At 49.6% G+C, this 21,340-nt stretch overlaps 1 protein-coding gene across 1 annotated transcript in view; it reads right to left on the bottom strand.

Annotated features, from left to right (window-relative positions):
- Rrp12 (ribosomal RNA processing 12 homolog) overlaps positions 1-21,340 on the bottom strand; it is a 39,687-nt gene that overhangs the window by 8,983 nt on the left and 9,364 nt on the right. The window contains exons 7-30 of the mRNA XM_075974096.1: positions 19,255-19,393; positions 19,043-19,170; positions 18,303-18,401; positions 17,184-17,275; positions 14,318-14,429; positions 13,995-14,092; positions 12,866-12,980; positions 11,280-11,422; positions 11,039-11,160; positions 9,772-9,836; positions 9,520-9,682; positions 9,001-9,155; positions 8,822-8,889; positions 8,302-8,395; positions 6,078-6,236; positions 5,894-5,974; positions 5,172-5,277; positions 4,889-4,996; positions 4,275-4,432; positions 3,013-3,104; positions 2,730-2,897; positions 2,455-2,624; positions 2,116-2,241; positions 84-133 (exon numbers count right to left, since the gene is read on the bottom strand). Coding sequence (XP_075830211.1) covers positions 84-133; positions 2,116-2,241; positions 2,455-2,624; positions 2,730-2,897; positions 3,013-3,104; positions 4,275-4,432; positions 4,889-4,996; positions 5,172-5,277; positions 5,894-5,974; positions 6,078-6,236; positions 8,302-8,395; positions 8,822-8,889; positions 9,001-9,155; positions 9,520-9,682; positions 9,772-9,836; positions 11,039-11,160; positions 11,280-11,422; positions 12,866-12,980; positions 13,995-14,092; positions 14,318-14,429; positions 17,184-17,275; positions 18,303-18,401; positions 19,043-19,170; positions 19,255-19,393 — 2,811 coding nt within the window. The remainder of the gene's footprint in view (positions 1-83; positions 134-2,115; positions 2,242-2,454; positions 2,625-2,729; positions 2,898-3,012; positions 3,105-4,274; positions 4,433-4,888; positions 4,997-5,171; positions 5,278-5,893; positions 5,975-6,077; positions 6,237-8,301; positions 8,396-8,821; positions 8,890-9,000; positions 9,156-9,519; positions 9,683-9,771; positions 9,837-11,038; positions 11,161-11,279; positions 11,423-12,865; positions 12,981-13,994; positions 14,093-14,317; positions 14,430-17,183; positions 17,276-18,302; positions 18,402-19,042; positions 19,171-19,254; positions 19,394-21,340) is intronic.

A 21,340-nucleotide genomic window follows, 5' to 3' on the forward strand; every position in this document is an offset into this window, starting at 1 on the left:
TAAGGGAGTAGGGCAGATGTGGTTTGTATGTGGGGGTTGGGGTGTGGGAGCTGTGGGCCAGGATGCGGTCACAAATTACTCACACTTCTGATACCAGCATCTTCCATCAGGTCAGTCATCTCTTCATCTTCTCCTGGAGTCAGAAGACAGGCTCATGAGCACTTGGGCATCCTAACCACTTTATCTCCTGCTCCCCTATGCAGGATATTTTATCACACTGTGAACCCCAAGTCTGTGCTTGCATTAATTAAATAAAATCAACTTAGGACCAGGAGGCAGAGCTACCAACTAGTTGACAGAAAGTAATTATATAATTTGGGGTCAGAGAGAACCTGGAGACAGATAGAGATGCACAGAAAATAGTAGGGAGGGATTGAGTGTCATGGTGTTTTTGGTTTGGCGGAGCAGAGGATGCTCTTTCTGACACAAGAGAGAAAAGGGAAGGACAGTTAGTTGCTCCTTAAGCACTCTGAGCTACCAGGTTTTCACACCAGCCTCTGACTTCTGAGTCTTATTAAATAGAATGAGAGAGATTTTGTTAAAAACTACATTTGGTGGCAGTGGCGGGAGGCGGGAGGCTGATCCTACAGGACGTAAAAGCCCCACCTGCCCACCCAGGCCACTGCCTGAGAAGCAAGCCAGAAACTGTGAAGCCACAATGACCGGCTGAGACAGCAGTGGAGTCAGGTGCAGCAGCTGTCCTGACAGAAAGCCAATACTCCTTCCTGGCACAGTGAGAAGAAGGGACATCAATCCAGGCCCAGAAAACTGCCTTCCTCAGACCTGTGTCCCCTTTCCACGGCAGATCAAACGCTGCCCCACTCCCAGACCACATAGCCCCCTCAAGACGTGAGTGGCTCAAGGAAAGCCCAGACTCCTGAGTCAGCCCCCCCCATACATGCCCCCACTAAGAAAGAGGACAATTTTATCCTCCTACTCCCAAAGCTTTCTGCCCATTCTGTGTACTGGCACCAAGTAGGAACAAGACAAAAGTATGAAGTCGACCATTTGCAGGGCAGAGAGACTCCAGCAGAGCCAAGACCAGCCAGAGGATAGCAAAGGCAGCCCACGTAGGGGTTGGGAGTGGAGCTCAGGGGAGCATGTCTGAGCATGTAGCAAGTGCTGAATTCAACCCCAGCATTGCAAGGAAATAAGCCAGTTTGTGATTAAAGATGTACAGAAGAAAGACAGTTGCCTCATAGGAGTTCTGTGGGGATGAGGCCTAGTGTTTAGGGAACCTTGAAGACGCTATGAAGGACCAGCGTGGGATCCTACAGAACAGAGAGGCTCAGAAAGGCAGGGAGAGAGGGATGGGCTTCCCCAGCCACAGTTAGTGTGGGCACCAAGTCCACAGAGGCTGGAGAGTACAAAGGGTTGGAGGGAAGCAGGAAGAGACAGCAGAAGGAACGGCACAAGCCGCATTTATATCAAGCACAGACAGGAGCTAGACAGACAGCAGCTGACAAGCGATGGGTGGAGGAGCTGTGTGAGCAACAGTCAGGAAAGCAAGTAAGTCAGAGGCCCAGAGCTAAGCAGCGAGAGCTGAAGGAACCAGGAGGCAGATACTTGCCAGTGTTGGGGACAGAATCCAGTGCTGCACACGTTCTAGACAAATGCTCTATTACCGAGTGGCAAGCTCAGTTGGGGAAGGTTGACACTCTTAAAAGACAGGGTGTTCCATAGGCTGGCTCTTCCTGCCTCTAAATCAGTTAAAAGGCTCAGCCAGTTTCCATGAAAATACAACCAAACCAAACAACAAAGAAGGAATAGGGAAGAAGCAGAAGAGATGATACATCTAGCACAGTGAGGGGAGTTTCCCCTAAGTTTTGTTTAAATTATATGTATGTATACTACGTAGAAAAGTCAAAGGTAAATTAATAAATAAGTATAGATAATATATGAAATAAAAATATGTTTAGCATGGATCAGGAAAAATCTGAGGAGTCAGAGTGCTCAGGAGTGGCCTTAGATGCAAGCTCAGATTTGTTTCCTCTGCTTCCTCAATATCTGGTCACTGTGTAACAAGCCAAGAGCCCTCAAGTTAACAAAGGAATATCAAACTACACAGCTCCAGCCCTCGCTGCCACAGCAGCTGCTTCACTGGGGAGACCTTACCTTTAGTGCCATCTTCTTCTTCTGCCTTGTCTCCATCTTCCTCCTCCCGTATGATCAACCGGCCATCAGCGCTCACCTTGAAGCCATGGTCCTTCTTCTTGCCCTGCCTGGGCCCGGGTTGGGTGGCTAGTGAAGTAGGTTAGCATGAGGTGATGGTAGGTGAGGCCTAGCCACCTCATACCTTCCTCCCTCAGAGCCCATACATACAAAGCTCTCAACTAGGTGCTGTTAGCCCCTGCACACAGGCGATTCATAGAAGCCAACCCCTGCCTACCACCCATGACCCCAGCAACAAGGCAAGTCTACTCTGGTCTCCTATGTCAGCTGCTCCTTGCTCACCAAGCACTCGCTGGGCCACCTTGGGATCCAGGAAATTGAGGGGCTCATCCCCACCACCTTCCTTCAGCCATGCCCGGCTCCTCTGTCGCGTCAGCTTCCGCTGCTCCTTGCTCCGGCCCCTCTCCTCTTCCTCATCTTCATCCTCAGAGTCAGCCAAAATCTCCTCAATGCTAAATTAGAGAGGCTGAACATTAAAGTCCTCCTGGGAGAGTGGGGACCTAAAGATGGCCAGGACAAGTTTGGGACTAGGGTACACTAGGGCCTCAGGGTCTTACCTGTCGCCTTTGCTCTGGACAGGCTCCTCTTCCTCTTCCTCCTCTTCTTCCTCCTCCATAGCAGCCTGGCTCAGGGCACGATGTTTCTTGGCCCGGGTCTCAGCTTTCCGGATGTTGACCAGGACTTTGTGGTATTCTGCAGGTAGCAGATCCTTCACCAGTTCAAATCTGAGTGAGGGAGAGAGGGGGCAGGGGCTGTTCAGGAACCAGTAACCCTTCCTTGTGGCCCGTGAAGAGACTAACAGTCCTGTACCCCAACTCTACCCCATTCAAGTGCACAGACCCAAACTTGCGGATGAACTTGATGAATAGGTTCCGCAGCTTCATGCGGAAGTGCCGGCGCATGTCATCTGAGAGCTTCCCTATGGCGTCCATCTAGCAGGCAGAGCACAGGGTGTCAGGGAGAGGAGCATGGGATGTCTTCCACCCTGCCCACCTGTCCTTGCTGTCCAGACCTACACACAATACAGCTGGCCCAGCTAAGAAGGAGGTACTGGCTGCCCTGTTCTTGGCTCAGCTATGCTTACTCAATTTGGAACCCTTTCCCCTAGGCCCTCCCTCATACAGCTGTGACCATCGTTTCACGGTGACAACAGTCTCCATACGTCCTTCCAAAGGATCTTTACAGCAACTCGATGAGAAGATACTGCCATTGTCAAAGCATAGGCTACCAGTTGAGGCCCAGGCTCACCTGATTGCCAAGTGGCCATAAAGGCACCACCTAATCCACTCAATCCACTTTGCTCTCCAGCACTCACAGTCTCAGGCTTCCTTTCTATCATGCAGCCATGCTCATCCTGCCTAGTGTGGGCACCTATGGGTGGCAGGCCTTATTATCAGTAATGTCTCCAGTGGGGCCAGGGAACAAGTCCCCACAAAGCCTTTGAAGGGATTTTTATAAGTTCTAACTACAGGCAGATATAATAGATCTCCACTCTGGCCAATTCTTAAACCTTTGGTGCCCAGTTAGGCTGCAGGCTTTTGGAAGACATCTATCTCTGCTCCCTACCTTGATGCCAAGGCTTGGCTCAGAAGAGACACGTGAGAGGGATCTCAAGTGTCACGTAACTCAGCTGCGAGTGGGAAATGAGGGCAGCAGGTTAGCAAACTGTTCCAGCTTGCAGGGAGTGTGGGGTAGTCTCCTCTGGGCAGAAGCCCAGAGACCCAACCCAATGGGGTTTTTAGGCCCTTCTAGGCTCTGGCAGAGGGTGTGAAGAGATGTCCAGTCGAGGGAGAGAAGGTTCGAGTTCTGAGACTGGACCTTGAAAATGGGTATCTGGCCTCAGTTTCTCTATCTGTACAAGGTGGGGGGAGTTCTATCACTTGGTTTTTGGTCCGGCTTCTATGGAGGGGACATAGGGTAATGTGAGATACTGTGGCATTGTGCTTTGTCAGACAGCATTCTCCTACAGTCCACTCCCAGGGTTCCTTAATGTCAAAGAAACAGTAGATAATGACAACGTTCTAAACTAATTTGACCCAAGTCCCATGGAGTCCACACGGGCACCTCAGGGGCCATCACCCAGTGAGAAAATGGGGCCTCACCACCAGCTGCACATGCTTGGCAAGGTGCACCACGTCCATGACCACCACAGCCACTTTGATGAAGCCTAGTGCAGACTTGACCACATCGCGGGTGCGGGAGGCCAGCAGCAGGCAGACATTCTCCAGAAGCTGCTCCACTGTGCTTGTCCCCATCAGCCCTGTGCACAGACAGCCAGTGTCAGAAACCAGAACTACCAATGGGTCAGATGTCAGCAGGGCCTTTCCTGCAGGTCTCACACTTCGAATCAGCACCCATGGAGTGACCATGGTCTTCCATTTTAGGGATTAGCAGAGGCTCTAGGAGGTTAGTGAAGTTGCTCAAACTTTCATGTGGTTGGTGAGAGGAGGGACCAGAACTAAGCTCCATGAACTGGTAACTTCCCTCTGACCAATCCGACAAAAGTCCCAGGATACTGGGGCTGCACACTGCTGGGTGGTGCAGGCTTAGGGAAAGGGGCAGAACTGTGTGGGGAAAGAACCGAGAAGCAAACGGGGCTGATTCTGGGTCTCCCTGCCACCTCCTGATATTGTTCCCCATTCTGGCACCACCCTGGCCTGACCCTCGGGGCACTCTTTACCACAAAGGCACCCCACACCTTCAAGTAAATACTTACCTTTAAACTCGAACAAGAGGTGGGTCAGAGCCAAGATGCTACAGCTCACTGTGGTAACCGCACCCACAAGGCCAGGGTAGATCAGGACAAGGTACCGCTGCAGAGCCTCTGGGGGCAGAGCGGACAGTCAATTGAAGACAGGGTGCCCAGGGATGGGCACTACAGGCCTATCAGAGCCACAGCCAGAACAGAAGCAGTTCCCTCCACCCTTTCCTCAAGACCAGTGGCTTTAAGAGTCTTCTAGTCCGCAAGCAGGGTGTCCTTCCATTTATTCCAGTCTCACCTTCCTGGCTGGAGCCAAATCGCAGGAAAGCATGGCCCATCTCTACCAGCAGGGTGAATGCATTCTTCCTTGCACCCACTGACACCTCCTTGGTGCACAGGATCACCTGGCCAAACAGTCTTGTTAGCACATGCTGCCCAAGGTGGCAGCCTGGGTAAGCCACACACGCCTAGGCAGTGAGCGGAGCACATCCTCGCCACCATTAGAGTTCCCACTTCACCATCATCTCTTGGAAACCACAAAACAAGGGCTAGAAAAGATGGCTCAGCAGTTAAGAGCACTGACTGCTCTTCCAGAGGACCCTGGGTTCAATTCCTACCACCCATGTGGCAACTGTCTGTGTCTGTATCTGTATCTCCAGTTCCAGGGGACCCAACACCATCACAGAGACATACATTCAGGCAAAACACCAATGCATGTAAAAATAAAAATAAATGGACTGGAGAGATGGCTCAGAGGTTAAGAGCACTGTCTGCTCTTCCAAAGGTCCTGAGTTCAATTTCCAGCAACCACATGGTGGCTCACAACCATCTATGAGATCTGGTGCCCTCTTCTGGCCTGCAGGCATACGCACAGACAGAATATTGTATACATAATAAATAAATAAAATATTAAAAAATAAAAATAAAAAAATAAAATAAAAATAAACCCTTAAAAATAAAAAGAAAGAAAGAAGAAAGGAATTGAAAAACATAAATGCATCAGTCCCCTCACCCACTTACCTCCGGGATGAGAGCAGCAATGAACTCCTCGTGCTCAGCCGACAACTTTTTCACAATGTGTATGAGGCACTTCAGTCGGGGCTGTGGGCAGAAAGGCAACATTGGGATCAGTCAGTGCCACTCCTCCGGGTCTGCCTGCTGACACTCTTCCTCCTTGCAGGACAGGCATGCCCGGAGCCCTCACCCTTTTAGCAGGTGAGGCCGTGCTCTTCAGTGAGTCCAGCAGAGTCTTCTTCAGATCATCCAAGTGGCTTTGCACAAAGCGGTTGGCAGGGCCCTGGGAGCTGGCACACACTTCCTCCAGCACTCGGTAGGCCTTCTTCTGAACCCCATGGACTTTGCTCTGAGGGGTAAATAAGTCATAGAGATAACAAGAAAGGAACTAGGTTCCTCACCATCCCGTGACATTCCCCAAGCATCTACTGTGGCTAGCACTAGAGGGGATTCAGAGAGAAGGTCAGGTCTGGACACAGCAGCCATAGCGTCAGGGACAAGGCCAGACTGGTTTTCCAAACCATTCTTCTTACCACCACTAAATAACAGATGCCAGGGCTGAGGCAACAGTCAGCAGCTGAAAACACTTGTTCTTAAAGGGGCCCAGGTCAGTTTCCAGCATCCACATGGCAACTCACATCTGTCTATAACTACACTTTCAAACTACAACTTTCAGGGGATCTGCTGCCTTCTTCCGATCTACACGACACCGAGCATATATATGGCGTGCATACATAAATGCAGGCAAAACATACACACAAAATAAAAATTAAACAAATCTAAAAAAATAAAAATTAAATTAATAAAAAACCAATACTCAAGCCTGGGCTGGAGGTATCAGAATGTGCCAGGACACACTCCTCTCTACCCCACTGACTCGTTGTAATTCTGAAGGAGTTCCCAGACTCCTCCTGAGATGTCCTCCTGAGGTCAGGCAGCCTGTCCTGGACATCTGTGTCTACCCGCACATTCTTCTTCAAAGCAAATTCATCCTCTAGCTGCTATACAGACTGGCAGGGGAACAGGGACACCGGTACCTAGGAGGACGCTATGGGGCTGAGCTCTGCACAGACGGAAGCCACAGCATGATTTCACACAGGGCCAGCACGAGCAGAGGCAGAGGCAGGCTTGTTCTATACAAGACTCTGGGGAGAGGGGTGTGGCTCATAGAACATATGCCTAACATCCATGAGAATCTGGGTCCAACCAGTAAGAAAAGGGGCGGGGTGGGGGAGAGGAACATTAAAATGGCTCAGCAGGTAAATGTTCTTGTTACCTGATGATGTGAGCCCTACAACCTGAGTTAGATCCCTAGTACCCATATAGGGTGGAAGGAGAGAGCCAATTCTACAAAATTGTCCTTAGACATCCACTTACCCTCATCACATATACAAATAATAAATAAATTAAATAAACCAGCAGTTTTGAAAAGATAAAAATGAAGGATTTATCTAGGACTGTGAATAACAGCCTGATAAAGGGTCGGTGTGGTGGTACACACCTGTAATCACAGCACTTGGGAGGTAGAGGCAGGAGGATGAGGAGGAAGTTCCAGGCCAACTTCCACTATACAGGAAATTTGAGGCCAGTCTGAGATACATGTATTTCTGTCAAAATAAAAACAAAAACAAAAAAAACCCCACCAAAAACCAAAAAACAGTCTGATAAAGCTGTAGTTAACAGCCCTGGCTGTCCTGGAACTCGCTTTGTGCTTTGTAGACCAGGCTGGCCTTGAGCTCACTGAGATTAAAGTGCTGGGCTAGCATTGCCACCGCCTGGCCACAGCTGCACATCTTCGTGAGAAATGAGCAGGACAGGACACAAAGGGAAGGCACTGTGGGAGCAGCTGGGGAGTGAACGGGCAAGCAACGAGGGATGACGACAAGGAGACTGTTGTAGAATATTATCTGAGGATGTGCTACATTTGTTTATGCTGTGGAACATTTGTTTAAAGATGGAAATATGTGTTGCATTTGTTTAACTCTGTGGAGCTGTATTACTTTGCCCGTCTAAAACACCTGATTGGCCTAATACAGAGTTGAATGGCCAACAGAGCGGCGGGAGAAAGGATAGGCAGGGCTGCTATGCAGAGAGAATAAATAGGAGAAGTCTGGGAGGAAAGAAGGAGCACTCCAGGGGTCAGTCACCCAGCTACACAGTAAGTCATGGAGTAAGAAGTTAAACAAAGATATACAGAAATAGAGAAAGGTAAAAGCCCAGAGGCGAAAGCGAGATGGGATAACTTAAATTATGAAAATCTGGCAAGAAATAAGCCAAGATAAGGCCAGACATTTATAAGTAAGACTATGTCTCCGTGTATAATTATTTGGGAGCTAGGTGACTGACCCCCCCAAAAGAGTAAAAGAAAACAACCAACAACAGGAGACAGGAGAGGGAAGTTGTAAGGAGCTCACCTCGAGGTAGGGCCGAATGGTGGAGTATAGCTTACTGATGGCAGCTTCATCTGAGTGAGGAGCCAATGCCACAACCAGGTCCAGGACAGACAGTCTGCCAAGTGGGAAACAGGAAGGGGCTTAATGGACTGGAGAAGGGCAGAGGCTCTTCCCACTCAGGGTAGGGACAAGGGGCCTGAGGCGTTTGTGAACGGTGAACAGAGCACTCAGCACAGGCAGTGCCCAGGCACATTACACAGCTGTTCCCCTCACAGAGCCATCTGCAGGCACTATGATCGCACCCATTCTACAGGTGAGGACTCCGAGGCAGAGCTTCTAACTTGTTCAAGGCCACAGGAGTTGAGAAGTGGTGGAGGGTTTGGGATTTGAACCCAGGCCATTTATCTCTAGGTTCCCCCTCTTTCATCCTCTGATAATAATTAATCAGACCTCTCAGAGCAGCTGGGATGTGCTAGTTCAAGACTTCTAGGAACCCTCTGGTACCAAGCTCAAGTGAGGAAGTCCCGGGCGAGCACCTTACCTGGTGAAGTCAGAGCTGGCAGGATCGAGTACCTTCTCGGTGGCTTTTTCCAGGAAGCTGTTCACCAACTGACAGCGCCCAGTGGAGAGAGAGACAGGGTGACCACAGCCGCACAGTCCCATGGTTCAGGAGCCCCACCAGGCCACGACTGCAGCGTCCCTCCCTCCACTGGCACACACCTGAGAATCGGTGATGGTGAGGTAAGTTCTGATGGTTTCCAGCACAGCACGGCGAGGGGCTGCTGCCTCCCCAGCTGCAACAGGCTGTCCATACAGGTTGAAGAGGATTGGCAGGAAGTTCTTAGCAAAGCGGCTCACTTCAGCACGGTCAGCCTCTGGCAAGGGGACCCAAGTGTGCATTGAAGGGACAGAACTAACAGAAAGCCAGCCACTGGGGGGCAGGGCAGCAGGTCCTTTTAGGGGATCCAGTGGCAGGACTAGGGAGTGACAGGATGGACCTTCTGCCAGGAAAGGCTGAGGGTGGGGCACACAGAACATGAGCCTCTGGGTTTGGATGCTGACTGGGCAATCCACAGCAGCCGCCAGCCCCCTTCAGGGAGAAGCATGAGGTAAGGACTAGTGTTGGCCTCTGGATCACAGCAGCAGTAGCGGCGGTAGTGGTGCAGACAGCAGTGTGAGCAGTGTGAGCCTCAGCAGCCCCGCACCCCGAGGCATCCTCTAACTAGCTCCCACACTTACCTGCCTCACAGCCCTTGGTGATGAGAGTGCGCAGAGCCTGGCACACAGTGACCCTCAGGTCTGGGCGCTCATTTATGGCTGTGCCCAGTGTCCGGGCCAGGCCTTTGAAGGAGGCAGCTACATCTGTGGGCCTTGTGCAGAATCCAGGCAGGAGGGTCCAGATCTGGGAGGGAGGAATTTGGAAATCAAAGTGTCCCCAGTGACTTGTGCCCCTGCATGCCCTGTCCCTCTCCCTTCCCCAGCTGCCCTCACCTGCCACTGGAGTGTGTCGTAAATCTTGGACTCCACTGTGCTGCCGGCCTGGGCAAGATCCATTGCTGGAGGGTGTAACAAAGACATGGTGTGACCCTAGCCACCCTCAGGGCCAACTGGCTTCATTTTACCAAAACCAAAGTCCTACAACGAGGATATAAATATAGGTAATATCCCCTATAAATTGATAGTAACAGTAATTATTCTAAGTAATTAAAATAAATTTATGAATCTTGTCAGAAGAGTTAACACCTATGATTCCAGCACTCAGGAAGCTGAGGCAGGAGGATCAGGAATCCAAGTTAATCCTCAAATTACTTACCAAATTCAAGGCCACATGAGACCCTGTCTCAAAAAAAACCAAAAAACAACAACAACAAAACTAACTAACATCCCCAGTGTTTACAGGTAACATGAATGAGCCCCATTTTAGTGAGAGGTGTATGTGCAGATAGTACACTCATACATAAAATAAATAAATCTTATAAAAACGATTATTGCCGGGCAGTGGAGGCATGCTTTTAATCCCAGCACTCGGGAGGCAGAGTTAGACATTTATCTGTGAATTTGAGGCCAGCCTGGTCTACAGAGCAAGTTCCAGGACAGCCAGGGCTACATAATGAAATCCTGTCTCAAAATCCCAAAACAAAAACAAATAAAAAACCCAAACAAAAAATCCTCATTGCTGTTTGAAACTAGATTTCAAAGCAGGGGGCATGGTGGTGCATGCCTTTAGTCTCAGCATTTGGGAGGCAAGAGCAGGCAGACCTTCGTAACTTTGAAACCACACACATAAACATAGACACCTGTAGGTTTAGAAGAGCATATAGACCCTTTCCTCAGCAGCCACGAGGGCCTGGCTGTAGGATCCCCATGGACATGAGATTCCGAGTGTTTAAGTCTCCTATGCAGAATGGTGTGGTGTTTGTATGCGACCTCCACTCATTCCCCTATTTAAGTCACTTCTCGACATCGTATCAAACCCAACAGTGACACAGCAAATAAGAGCTGTTAGACAGTGTGCGGGGAATTTTCTCCCCTGTGTATTTTCAGTGTGTAGTTGATTGAACCTGGGGATACAGGTGCAGCTGCCCACATGTAAACCACGGAGGAAAAGTCTACTTAAAGGGCTACAGTAACAAAGATTCTTTCTTTTGAATGCTGCCAAATGCACATGCCGGACTCAGTCCCTTTCTGACCTCTTCAGCTGGGACTCCTAAATGTGGGAGGAGGGGACTCAGGCTGCACATAGCCAAGGGTGCCGCACCTTTGCTCTTAAGAGTGGTGGCCAGGGGCAAGAAGTAAGTAGTGAAGAAGCCAAGTCGTGTTTCCCGAACATGATCCCGGATAACAGGCAGCAGCCAGCTCCGTGGGAAATCCAGAGTCTCCCTGTGAAGAAGGACTCGGTGAGAAGAGGTGACATCGGGAGACTGAGGGACACCCTTCCTAGAGGAGAACAAGCTGCATGAGTCCCCCGGCTCCTAAAGCCCAAGCAAGGTCCCACTTACTCAGAGCCATCGATTTCCAAAGGCACAGCCTGCAGCACCACCTCGGGTCCCATGCTGGTCACTGCAGCCCCCACAGCCTGGTCTAGGGCTGCTGTGTGGGGGAAGTGAGGGGAGAGGCGCAGGTCACACAGGGATTGGAGGCACTGGAACAAAGACAGGATACATGGAGGGACATGACGGCAGGGCCCGTGTGTGACACTGTAGCAGAGCAATCGCCTAGCACATTCATGGTCTGGGATCAATCGCCAGGGTAACAGAAACAACACAAATGCAATTTTTCTGCTGACCACGGAATGGGCCCTAAATTATCATTTCATTTCAGATCTGTCTTCGGAAGAGGAATCCACCACGGTCTAGACTAGGCCAGGCTTCATTCCAAAGGATGGGGCCAGATTCTGGACACAGATGAAGTTCCCCAGAGACACACACTGAGGACCCAGCTGACTCAGTGGTGCGTCCAATCCCTTTCCAAGGCCCAGGACTTTTAAAAAGCTCTGCTTAATTTAACATGAAAAAGCTACAAATTTTCACATACAAATGTAGATTCCAATTATCCTGAAGAACGGGAAGGTGTGACCAATGCCGGCCTAGAGCTAACTATGAGCTGAGGAAGCAGAGTGGCGCCCTCCCGTTCCCCCTTAGTACCAACCAGGCTTGTTTCTCATAGCCCTGCCTGGTTGCTAGGAAGCCATGTTTGCCAATCCTAACTAATCAGGGCCCTGGCCTGGCTGAGTGTCCTCTCCAAGGTGGCTCCCATCACCCTGACAGCAATGGGAAGAAACAATGAGACAGACCCCGGAGCTGAGCCACCAGCTGTTCCTTGTCCTGGGGTCTATTCAGGATTCCCGGTACTTAAGATATTTCACTCTGGGCTGGAGAAACTCTGAGGCCTAAGGCTGTTTAAAACATCAACACTATATTCAGTGGTTACACAGCATTTAGAGAATTAAAATTTGAGGGGCTGGAGACATGGCTTAGCAGTTAAGATCACTGCTGCTCTTGCAGAAGACTGTACTTTAGTTCTCAGCCCCAATATGGTGGCTCCCAACCATTTGTAACTCCAGTTCCAAGAAATCTATAAGACCCCTTTTCCCATTTCTCTATCAGGCATACACGTGGTACACATATATACACAAAGATGAAAACACTCATAATATAAATAAATAAAGTTTTAAAAATTTAAAAGGAGGGCTGGAGAGGTGGCTCAGCAGCTAAGAGCACTGGCTGAATTCCCAGCACCCACGTGGCAGCTCACACCTGTCTGTAACTCCAGTTCCAGGGGACCTGACACCGTCACACAGACATAGGTGCAGGCAAAACACCAATGCACATTTAAACAAATATTTTTAGGGATCTAAAAGGGCCAGGACTTCCCAGGATCCTAAATCAACTTCAGCAAAGGTAACTGGACAGGACAATGGTTCCCTTCCCACCTTGCTGCTTTTCCCACAGTGCTCAGTCACCTTCCTGGAGGCGTGGTACTTGGCACCTGCTGAGGGAACTTGTCAACACTAGAGTATAGACCTGTTCTTCCTGGCTAGGAGCCAAGTACCACCAGTGCCCTGGCCCAGCAGCCCCCATCTCACCTTCTTCATCACAGGATGGGCCTGCTTTCCACAGGCCTCGAAGAAGACAGCTAACAGCTGCAGCACAGAGCTCCAGGCCGCGTGGAACTTGTACGTCAGGCCCTCTTCCACTGCCCTGTCAAGGAAGCAGTCAGTGCCATGGTAACATCGTCCCAGGAAACAACAGGTACTGTACCGTGACCCACAGACCCCATCGAAAGCTCAGAAAGTATCCATGCTGAGTTTAGTAATATTCCTACTGCCTCATGAGGTAGACAGTGATAAGCTCCATCTTCAGATGAGGAAACTGAGGCTCGGAGCCATGAAAACCTGCAGTCTGTGTACTGCTGCTGTCCTATGCTTCCTCTACCTGATCTGAGGAGAGAGGACGGCTGGGAACAGGTGGCCCGGGCAGAGAGGAAGGTCTTTAGAACCTTTCTGTGCTGGTCCCATCTCCCCCACAATATCTTGGGGCCAACAAGGAGCAGTATGCTGGCTAGGGCCCCTCTTGAGAGTTCCTGAAGCATCCTACCACATGCACAGGAACTGGCTTCTGTCCCTCTGAACTAGACACCAGAGTGCCAAACCAAGAGAGAGAACAGACCCAGGAGAGACACCCAAGACCCCAGGCCCTTCCCAGGGACTGCTTAGCACTCTGTGGCCATGTCTGTGAATGGCTCCTCATAGGTGTTGCAGGCAGCCCAGCAGACTCTGTGGTCAGCCTTTCTCGAACTCAACGACCTCCCCTTCCCAGCTGTTAGAGAGGGTTAGTACCAATGTTCTAGCACAAGGGTCAGCAGTTTCTGCTCATGGAATGCCTAGCTACATGCCTGTGCTGCTCTCCCACTCATGAGGATCCAGAGGACCTTGCTCCCTGGGGCTTGCGAGCAACAGAGCTGGATTCAAACCCAGCTACAGGTCTAGAAGCTCTGGGGCAGGGATCCACGAGCCACACTCTTACATCCCACAGTACGGCACCTCTCCTATTCTGAGTACCACCATACACCCCAAACGGCAGGAGCTGCCCAGGCAAAGTTTGGCACTTACCACAATCCTACAGAGTACCTGGTCAGTACTGGACACTGCCCAAAGGGGTAAATGGAACACAGGTCATACAGCACTTCCAGTAACAGGGACACCACATCCTCACCTAAACATCTTGGCGATGTACTGGGGAGGACCCGAGGCTGAAGAGGTCACAGAGCCAATGTCCGCAATGTGCGGAGCCACACACTCCTTCAGGATCTCCTGCAAAGAGAGGCCCAGGCTGTCTAGTCCAAGGCAACAACCCCAATTCCATTCACCCTCCCAGACAACCGCTTTTTGAAGCTCCTGGAGCCTGTCTCCCACTGGGAGAAGCTCCCCCAAGGACCAAGCTGAGCATCCAGGATGGTCTAAGAGCTAGGGAGGCAGGCAGAACCTCTTATGTGCTCTGCTTCCCCAACCAAGGCTGGGCTGAGGACACTGTGGTACCTTAAGAGTCTGGGTAGCAGCTGCAACCACTTGTGAATGAGGGGACAGGAGACAGGTCATGGCCATTCCGAAAAACCGAGCAAGATGGCCCAGCCCCAGGTCTCGCTGCATTCTGTCAAAACAAAAGGTTTCTTTGGAACCTGGCTCCAAGCCTCAGAGACCTGAGCCCCCACAGCTTGGTGAAAACATCTACAGGCTGTTCTCCCAGCCAGTCATTCCAAAGGGCACTGTCCTTGAAGTAACAATACACGAGTGCAAAGTCCAAACGGCCTTTAAGCAGCACACAGAGTGAGAGCTGCCTTCAGTGTGACCTCCTGGCCTGGCCCTCACACTTTCCAGAGTCAAGCACTAATACTGCTAACCCTTGCACACGACTACACACCAACTACTGACAAAACAGACCTTTCACCCCAACCTTGCAGCAATTACTAAATCTATCCCCATTGTGTAGATAAGGAAACTGACACAGAAGCAGGCCAAGGACACACAGTGAGGCATGAGAAGGGATTCACACGCTCAGGCAATCTGATCCCAAAGCATAAAGATAAAAATCATCAAGATAGCTCGGCAGCCAAGCCTGGGGAGTCTAAGAGTCACCTTCTCATTTCCACACACACAGGCACTCTTTTTTTTTTCTTTCTTTTTTTGGATTTTTCGAGACAGGGTTTCTCTGTAGCTTTTGGTTCCTGTCCTGGAACTAGCTCTTGTAGACCAGGCTGGCCTTGAACTCACAGAGATTGGCCAGCCTTTCTGCCTCTCTGCCGGGATTAAAGGCATGCAAAGGCGTGCACCACCACCACCCGGCTACACACACGCACTCTATGTACATAAGTAACAAATGTTAAGTTAAAAAACAACCAAGCACCACTGGACTGTGGAGTGGCTCGGCAGGCCACTTGCACCAGAGCATGAGGACCTGCGCTTGAACCCCTGAACTCTCCTGAAGCTGGGCCCAGCAATCCCAGCACTCCTACACCAAGACAGGAGGTGGAGGCAGAAGCATCCCTGACAACTTGAGGCCAGTCAGCCTGCTTATGCCACAAAGAACAACAAAGAGACCATGTCTCAAACAAGGAGGAAGGTGAGGACTGACCCGAGTTTTCCTTCTGACCGCCACAAGTGCAATGTGGCCTGTGTGTACCTGAACTAACACCCATGAAGTCACACACATCATACATACACAATGTGGCGTGTGTGTACCTGAACTAACACCTATGAAGTCACACACATCATACATACACAATGTGGCGTGTGTGTACCTGAACTAACACCTATGAAGTCACACACATCATACATACACAATGTGTGTACCTGAACTAACACCCATGAAGTCACACACATCATACATACACAATGTGTGTACCTGAACTAACACCCATGAAGTCACACACATCATAAATACACAATGTGTGTACCTGAACTAACACCCATGAAGTCACACACATCATACATACACAATGTGGCGTGTGTGTACCTGAACTAACACCCATGAAGTCACACACATCATACATACACATACATGCAAAAAATTAAAGATCACACCAGAACTAGGCTGTGGTGATATTTTGTTTATAATCTAACAAAAAGCTTGCCTGAGAATCAGAGTACAGAGCTAGCTAGACATAGAGGCCAGACAGTGATGGCATACATTAATCCCAGGACTTGGGAGAGGCGATTAGTTCAAGGCCACCCTGGCCTACACAAGATTGAATCTGTCTGAAAGAGAAATAGAACTTCACACAAAGGTGATCCCAGGAATCACAGGTCTTTAATCTTAGCACTAGGGAGGTGGAGAGAGGAGTGGTATGGCTGGGTAGAGAGAGGAATATAAGGCAGGAGGAGACAGGTGCTCAGGAAGTCAGTCTGAGGACAGGATCGGCCCTCTGGTCTGACCACTGATAGGAGTAAGAACTCTCTAGTGGCTGGCTGCTCTGCTTCTCTGACCTTCAGTATTACCCCTATATCTGACTCTGGGTTTTTATTATTAATACCAATTAGAATTTGTGCTACACTAGACACGATGGCTCACCATTGCAATCTCAGGAATTAAGACGCTAAAGCAGGAAGACCAAGATTTCAAGGCCAGGCCAGGCATGTTGGCACATGTTTAATCCCAGCACGCAAGAGGCAAAGGCTTGCAGATATCTGTGAGTTCACGGCAGCCTAACATATATAGTTAGTTACAGCTATGTCATGAGACTCCATCTTCAAAAAAAACAAACAAACCCAACAACTGAACAAAACAAAAGAATCCAGCTGTGAGATGGCCCAGTGATAAAGGTGCTTGCTGCCAAGTCTGATGACCTGAGAGCAATCCTTAGAACTCATACGGTAAGGCGAGAGCTCACTCCCAAAAGTACCTTTCTGAGAGAGAGAGAGAAGAGAGAGAGAGAGAGAGAGAGAGAGAGAGAGAGAGAGAGAGAGAGAGAGAGAGAGAATATATGATGCAGGGTGGTGGTGGCACAACTTTAATCCCAGCTCTTGGGAGGCAGAGGCAGATGGATCTCTGTGAGTCTGAGGCTAGCCTGGGCCATACAGAGAGTTCCAGGACAGGCGTCAAAGCTACAGAGAAACCCTGTCTCAATAATCCCCAAAAGAACGATATCACCTTCACCAAAATGCACAGAGTAAGCAGAGAATCGGACTCAAACTTGGCTCTAGCCCAAAAGGCACTGTTCACGGGTGAGGAAGGACCTGGACTAACAGGACGGCCTTGCTGCCCTACCCTTGCTTTTTCTAACACAAGAGCTGATCCTCACCCACGTAACACAGACCTTGGGGCTGAATGGCTCAAGTCTCTCCCATCTGCACACACAGCAGACAGCCTAATGGGAGCCCCTAGGGTTGACTTCTAGCACATTCCTACCTGACCAGGTTGATGTGGGCTTTCTCCATAACCTTCAGCCAGGCCAGCAAGGGCTGTAAATCATTCTCACTGGGGACGTAGTCATACAAGGCCTAGAGGGGGACAGGAGTCAGCAGGTGAGTCTCAGCAGTAGTCCCAAGGACCTTTCCTATACCCTTGTGAAAGCACTGTAAGGACTGGTCAGAACCCCCCTCCCCCGCCACCTGGCTTCCAGGCCCAATCTTCTAGAAACACAAGGCTCTAGGAATGGGAGTGAGGCGCTCACACACCTCCTGGAGTCACCTGAAGCCAGAGCTCTTCTCTGAGGACATGAACTTCAGTGTACACTTTGCAAACAATTTGGAGAAGATTTATGTAGCAGGCTTTCTTGGATCACTAGCCCCCAGATCATGCACGCAGAGACTTATTATTAATCATGACTCACTATTAATTAATTAAATTATTAATAATTTGACCGTAGACTTAGGCTGGTTTCTAGCTAGCTCTTTTAACTTAAATTAGCACATTTCTATTAACCTATGTGCTGCCCCGAGGCTCACTGACCTCATCTATGGACTGTCCATCCTGCTTTCCTGCTTCCTCCATGTCTGGCTGGCTGGACCCCCACTTTTCTCTGCCCCCCAGTCCCGTCTACCCCTTCTTGCCTAGCTATTGACTGGTCAGCTTATTATTAGACTGATCAGGTCTTAGGCAGGCAAAGTGTAACAGTTACACATCTTTATATAGTTAAACAAATGCAGCATCAACAAAGACAACACATCGTTACATAGTTAAACAATTGTTCTGCAATACAAACAAATTCAACACCTCTTTACAAAGTTAAACAAATATTCTATTCCACAATAGATTTATGTCTGCCTCCAAAAGTCCACTTACATGTATCTGCAGTTAAAAGCCCCCTCAAGCTGAAATCATTTATATTACCCTGATCAGGCAAGAGTCGGTGCCCATCTCCCATGCCACTGATGCCAATCGCTCAGCTTCAAGCTTGACCATTCTCCACCGGGACAGCTTAGCCCATGTTACCCCACCGTTGAAGCAAGGCAGCAGAGCTGGCCCTCCCAGCAGAGCCTTCCAAAGAGTTACCCTCCAGTCTCCCCACACCCAAATCAGCCTCACCGTGATGATCTGAGCGTTGAGCTCTGCAGACAAGGTGCTGGTGCTGGGCTTGGCATGGAAGAGGCTATGGAAGGCCTGCATGGCACAGGCTGTCACGAGCTGCAGAAGACACACACACTTAGAGGAAGCACAACTTTCACAGCTGCCCCAGAGCTCCACCATATGAGCTATGAGCTGAAAAGAGCCCATAGGTACCCTAGACTCCCATGCACCCTGAAGACTGCACTCTAGTAAGACATGGCAACCTGGCAACCAATAAAAAAAAAAAAAAGCTTCAAATGATTTAAGGATGGCAACGGCTCAGTGCTAGAGCCCTTGTATGGTGTGCATAAAGGCCCTGAGTTCAATCCCAAGTACCACTAGAAAACAAAAATTAGGGCTCAACAGGTTAAGTGCCACCCAAGCCTGATAACCTGAGCTCAATCACTGAATCAACTCCCCAAAGTTGTTCTCTGACCACACACACATACCCACATACACACAGACACACACATGAATCTCAAGTCAGTTTCCAAACACACTTAAGGTGATCCTGCCCATTCTGACACCATGGATGATGTGCTGTCCTTAGCTAATGGCAGAAGCAGGGTCAAGGCAGTGAGAGCCTCAGGGATTACCAGCAGGGATTACAGACATACACAACTGAACCCAGGGACTGGTTTTGTTGTTTTGTTTGTTTGTTTTTGCTTACTCAATGAATTCCCTACATTGGCCCTATTTTTCCAGGGTCCTGAGCTTACCACATGGTTCAAGGTCATGACCCGAAGCAGAGTCTCACTGCAGCTCTTCACCAGGGGTTCTGGGAAGCAGGGCAGCATGTCCTTCAGCAGTGTTAGCATGTGCAGTGTGGTGGTAGCCTCCCGGGCACCTGGCAGACGAAGGGAGTTTTAGTCCTAATTCTCCTGTTCTGCCCACACTTCCCCTCCACCCGCCCTGGGCCTGCCCTCCTCACCTCCAGACTTCTCAATCTCCTGGATGCAGAACTTAGCAGTGGAAACAGCAGCAGGATGGTGGGCAGGGGCCTTTTCACCAAACATGAAGTCACTGCCCTTGAGAACTGAGCACACTCCATGCTGAGCAGCCTTACGGATCTGAAGGGAAAGCGAATGAAGGTCAGATCAGCATTTTGAGTGCTTGGTGCAACTCCCCTAGCAGCCTGATGGGACACCTCTATATATGATACCCACTGCTGTCAAGATCATAGCACCGTACAGTCCTAAGCCTGCTGACGGGTCAAATGGCCGAGGCAGCCCAGACACTCTATCTCTGTGCAGCAGGGTTCTCATCTTCAGGCAGGGATGTAGTCATTTAATTTCCCAGCAATGCCAGTACCACTAAACCAGGCACTGCTTGGGTATTAGCATCATGGTGAGAGTAGACAGCACTTGCCTGAGGCAAAGAATAAACAAATATAGAGCAGAAGGTAAAAGATACCTTGCAAGGACTGGAGATGGTTCAGAGGTTAAAAGCACTGGCTGTTCTTGCAGAGGACAAATATCTAGTATCTAGGACCCACATAGAGATTTACAAACCTAACTCCAGTTCTTGGGTATCTGGTATTCTTGTCTAGCCTTCACAGGCACCAGACATACATGCAATACACATATATATACACAGGCAAAACACTCATACACCTCTGGGTGTGATGGTGTACATCTTTAATCTCAGCACTAAGAAGCAAAGGCAGGCAGATCACTGAGTTTTGAGGTAGCCAGGGCTATGTAATGCGACTCTTTCTCAAAAAAACAAAACCAATAACAAAAATAATCACACACAAAAATAAGTATTGATGACATGAATACACAAGGAAGAAGGCAGGAGACTTCCAGGTTACAAGTACTTCAAAAGGGGTGAAAATCTCCTCCTGAATATTAACCTTCATCAGGCGATGAAAGGAGACAGAGACAGAGACCCACATTGGAGCACCGGACAGACATCTCAAGGTCCAAATCAGGAGCAGAAGGAGAGAGAGCACGAGCAAGGAACTCAGAACCGCGAGGGGTGCACCCACACACTGAGACAATGGGGATGTTCTATCGGGAACTCACCAAGGCCAGCTGGCCTGGGTCTGAAAAAGCCTGGGATAAAACCGGACTCACTAAACATAGAGGACAATGAGGACTACTGAGAACTCAAGAACAATGGCAATGGGCTTTTGATCCTACTGCACGTACTGGCTTTGTGGGAGCCTAGGCAGTTTGGATGCTCACCTTACTAGACCTGGATGGAGGTGGGTGGTCCTTGGACTTCCCACAGAGCAGGGAACCCTGATTGCTCTTTGGGCTGACGAGGGAGGGGGACTTGATAGGGGTGGGGGAGGGAAATGGGAGGCGGTGGCAGGGAAGAGACAGAAATCTTTAATAAATAAATAAACGGGAAAAAAAAAAACAAAACAAAAGGGGTGAAAATCATTGTATATTCCTAGCCCTAAACTTCTGAGGAAGCAGCATGGATCCACTTGCTGAAGGCCTGTGATAGAGCAGACTGTACCCGGCCTGAGACTCCACACAACCCTGCAATAAGACTGGAAGTATCTCTTCATGAGGCCCAGGCTTATAGACAGTAAGTAATTTGCCCAAGGCGACACTGCAAGATGAATTAAGAATCCAGCTCAGCTGGGCAGTGAAGGCTCAGGCCTTTAATCCCAGCACTCAGGAGGTAAAGATAGGCAGATCTTCGTTGATTCTGAGCCCAGCCTGGTCTACATAGTTCTCGGACAGCCAGGGGACACAGAAATCATGTCTTGAAAAACAAAAATAAAAACAAGATTCGAGAGAGAGAAAAAGAGAAGGAGCGAGAGAGGGAGGGAACGAGGAAGGGAGGAAGTAAGAAAGGATCCAGCTCAGAGCTGGGACTGGTGGTGCAGACTCTGTAAGTCCAGCTGCTGGGGAGCTGAGGGAAGAGAGTGAAAGCTCAAGGCCTCAGCCTGGTCTACAGAGCTAGTTCCAGGACAGGCTCCAAAGCCACAGAGAAACCCTGTCTTGAAAAACCAAAAAAAAAAAAAAAAAAAGAAAGAAAGAAAGAAAGAAAGAAAGAAA

This window comes from Microtus pennsylvanicus, chromosome 5 (genome assembly GCF_037038515.1).
Source record: "Microtus pennsylvanicus isolate mMicPen1 chromosome 5, mMicPen1.hap1, whole genome shotgun sequence".
NCBI lineage: Eukaryota > Metazoa > Chordata > Mammalia > Rodentia > Cricetidae > Microtus > Microtus pennsylvanicus.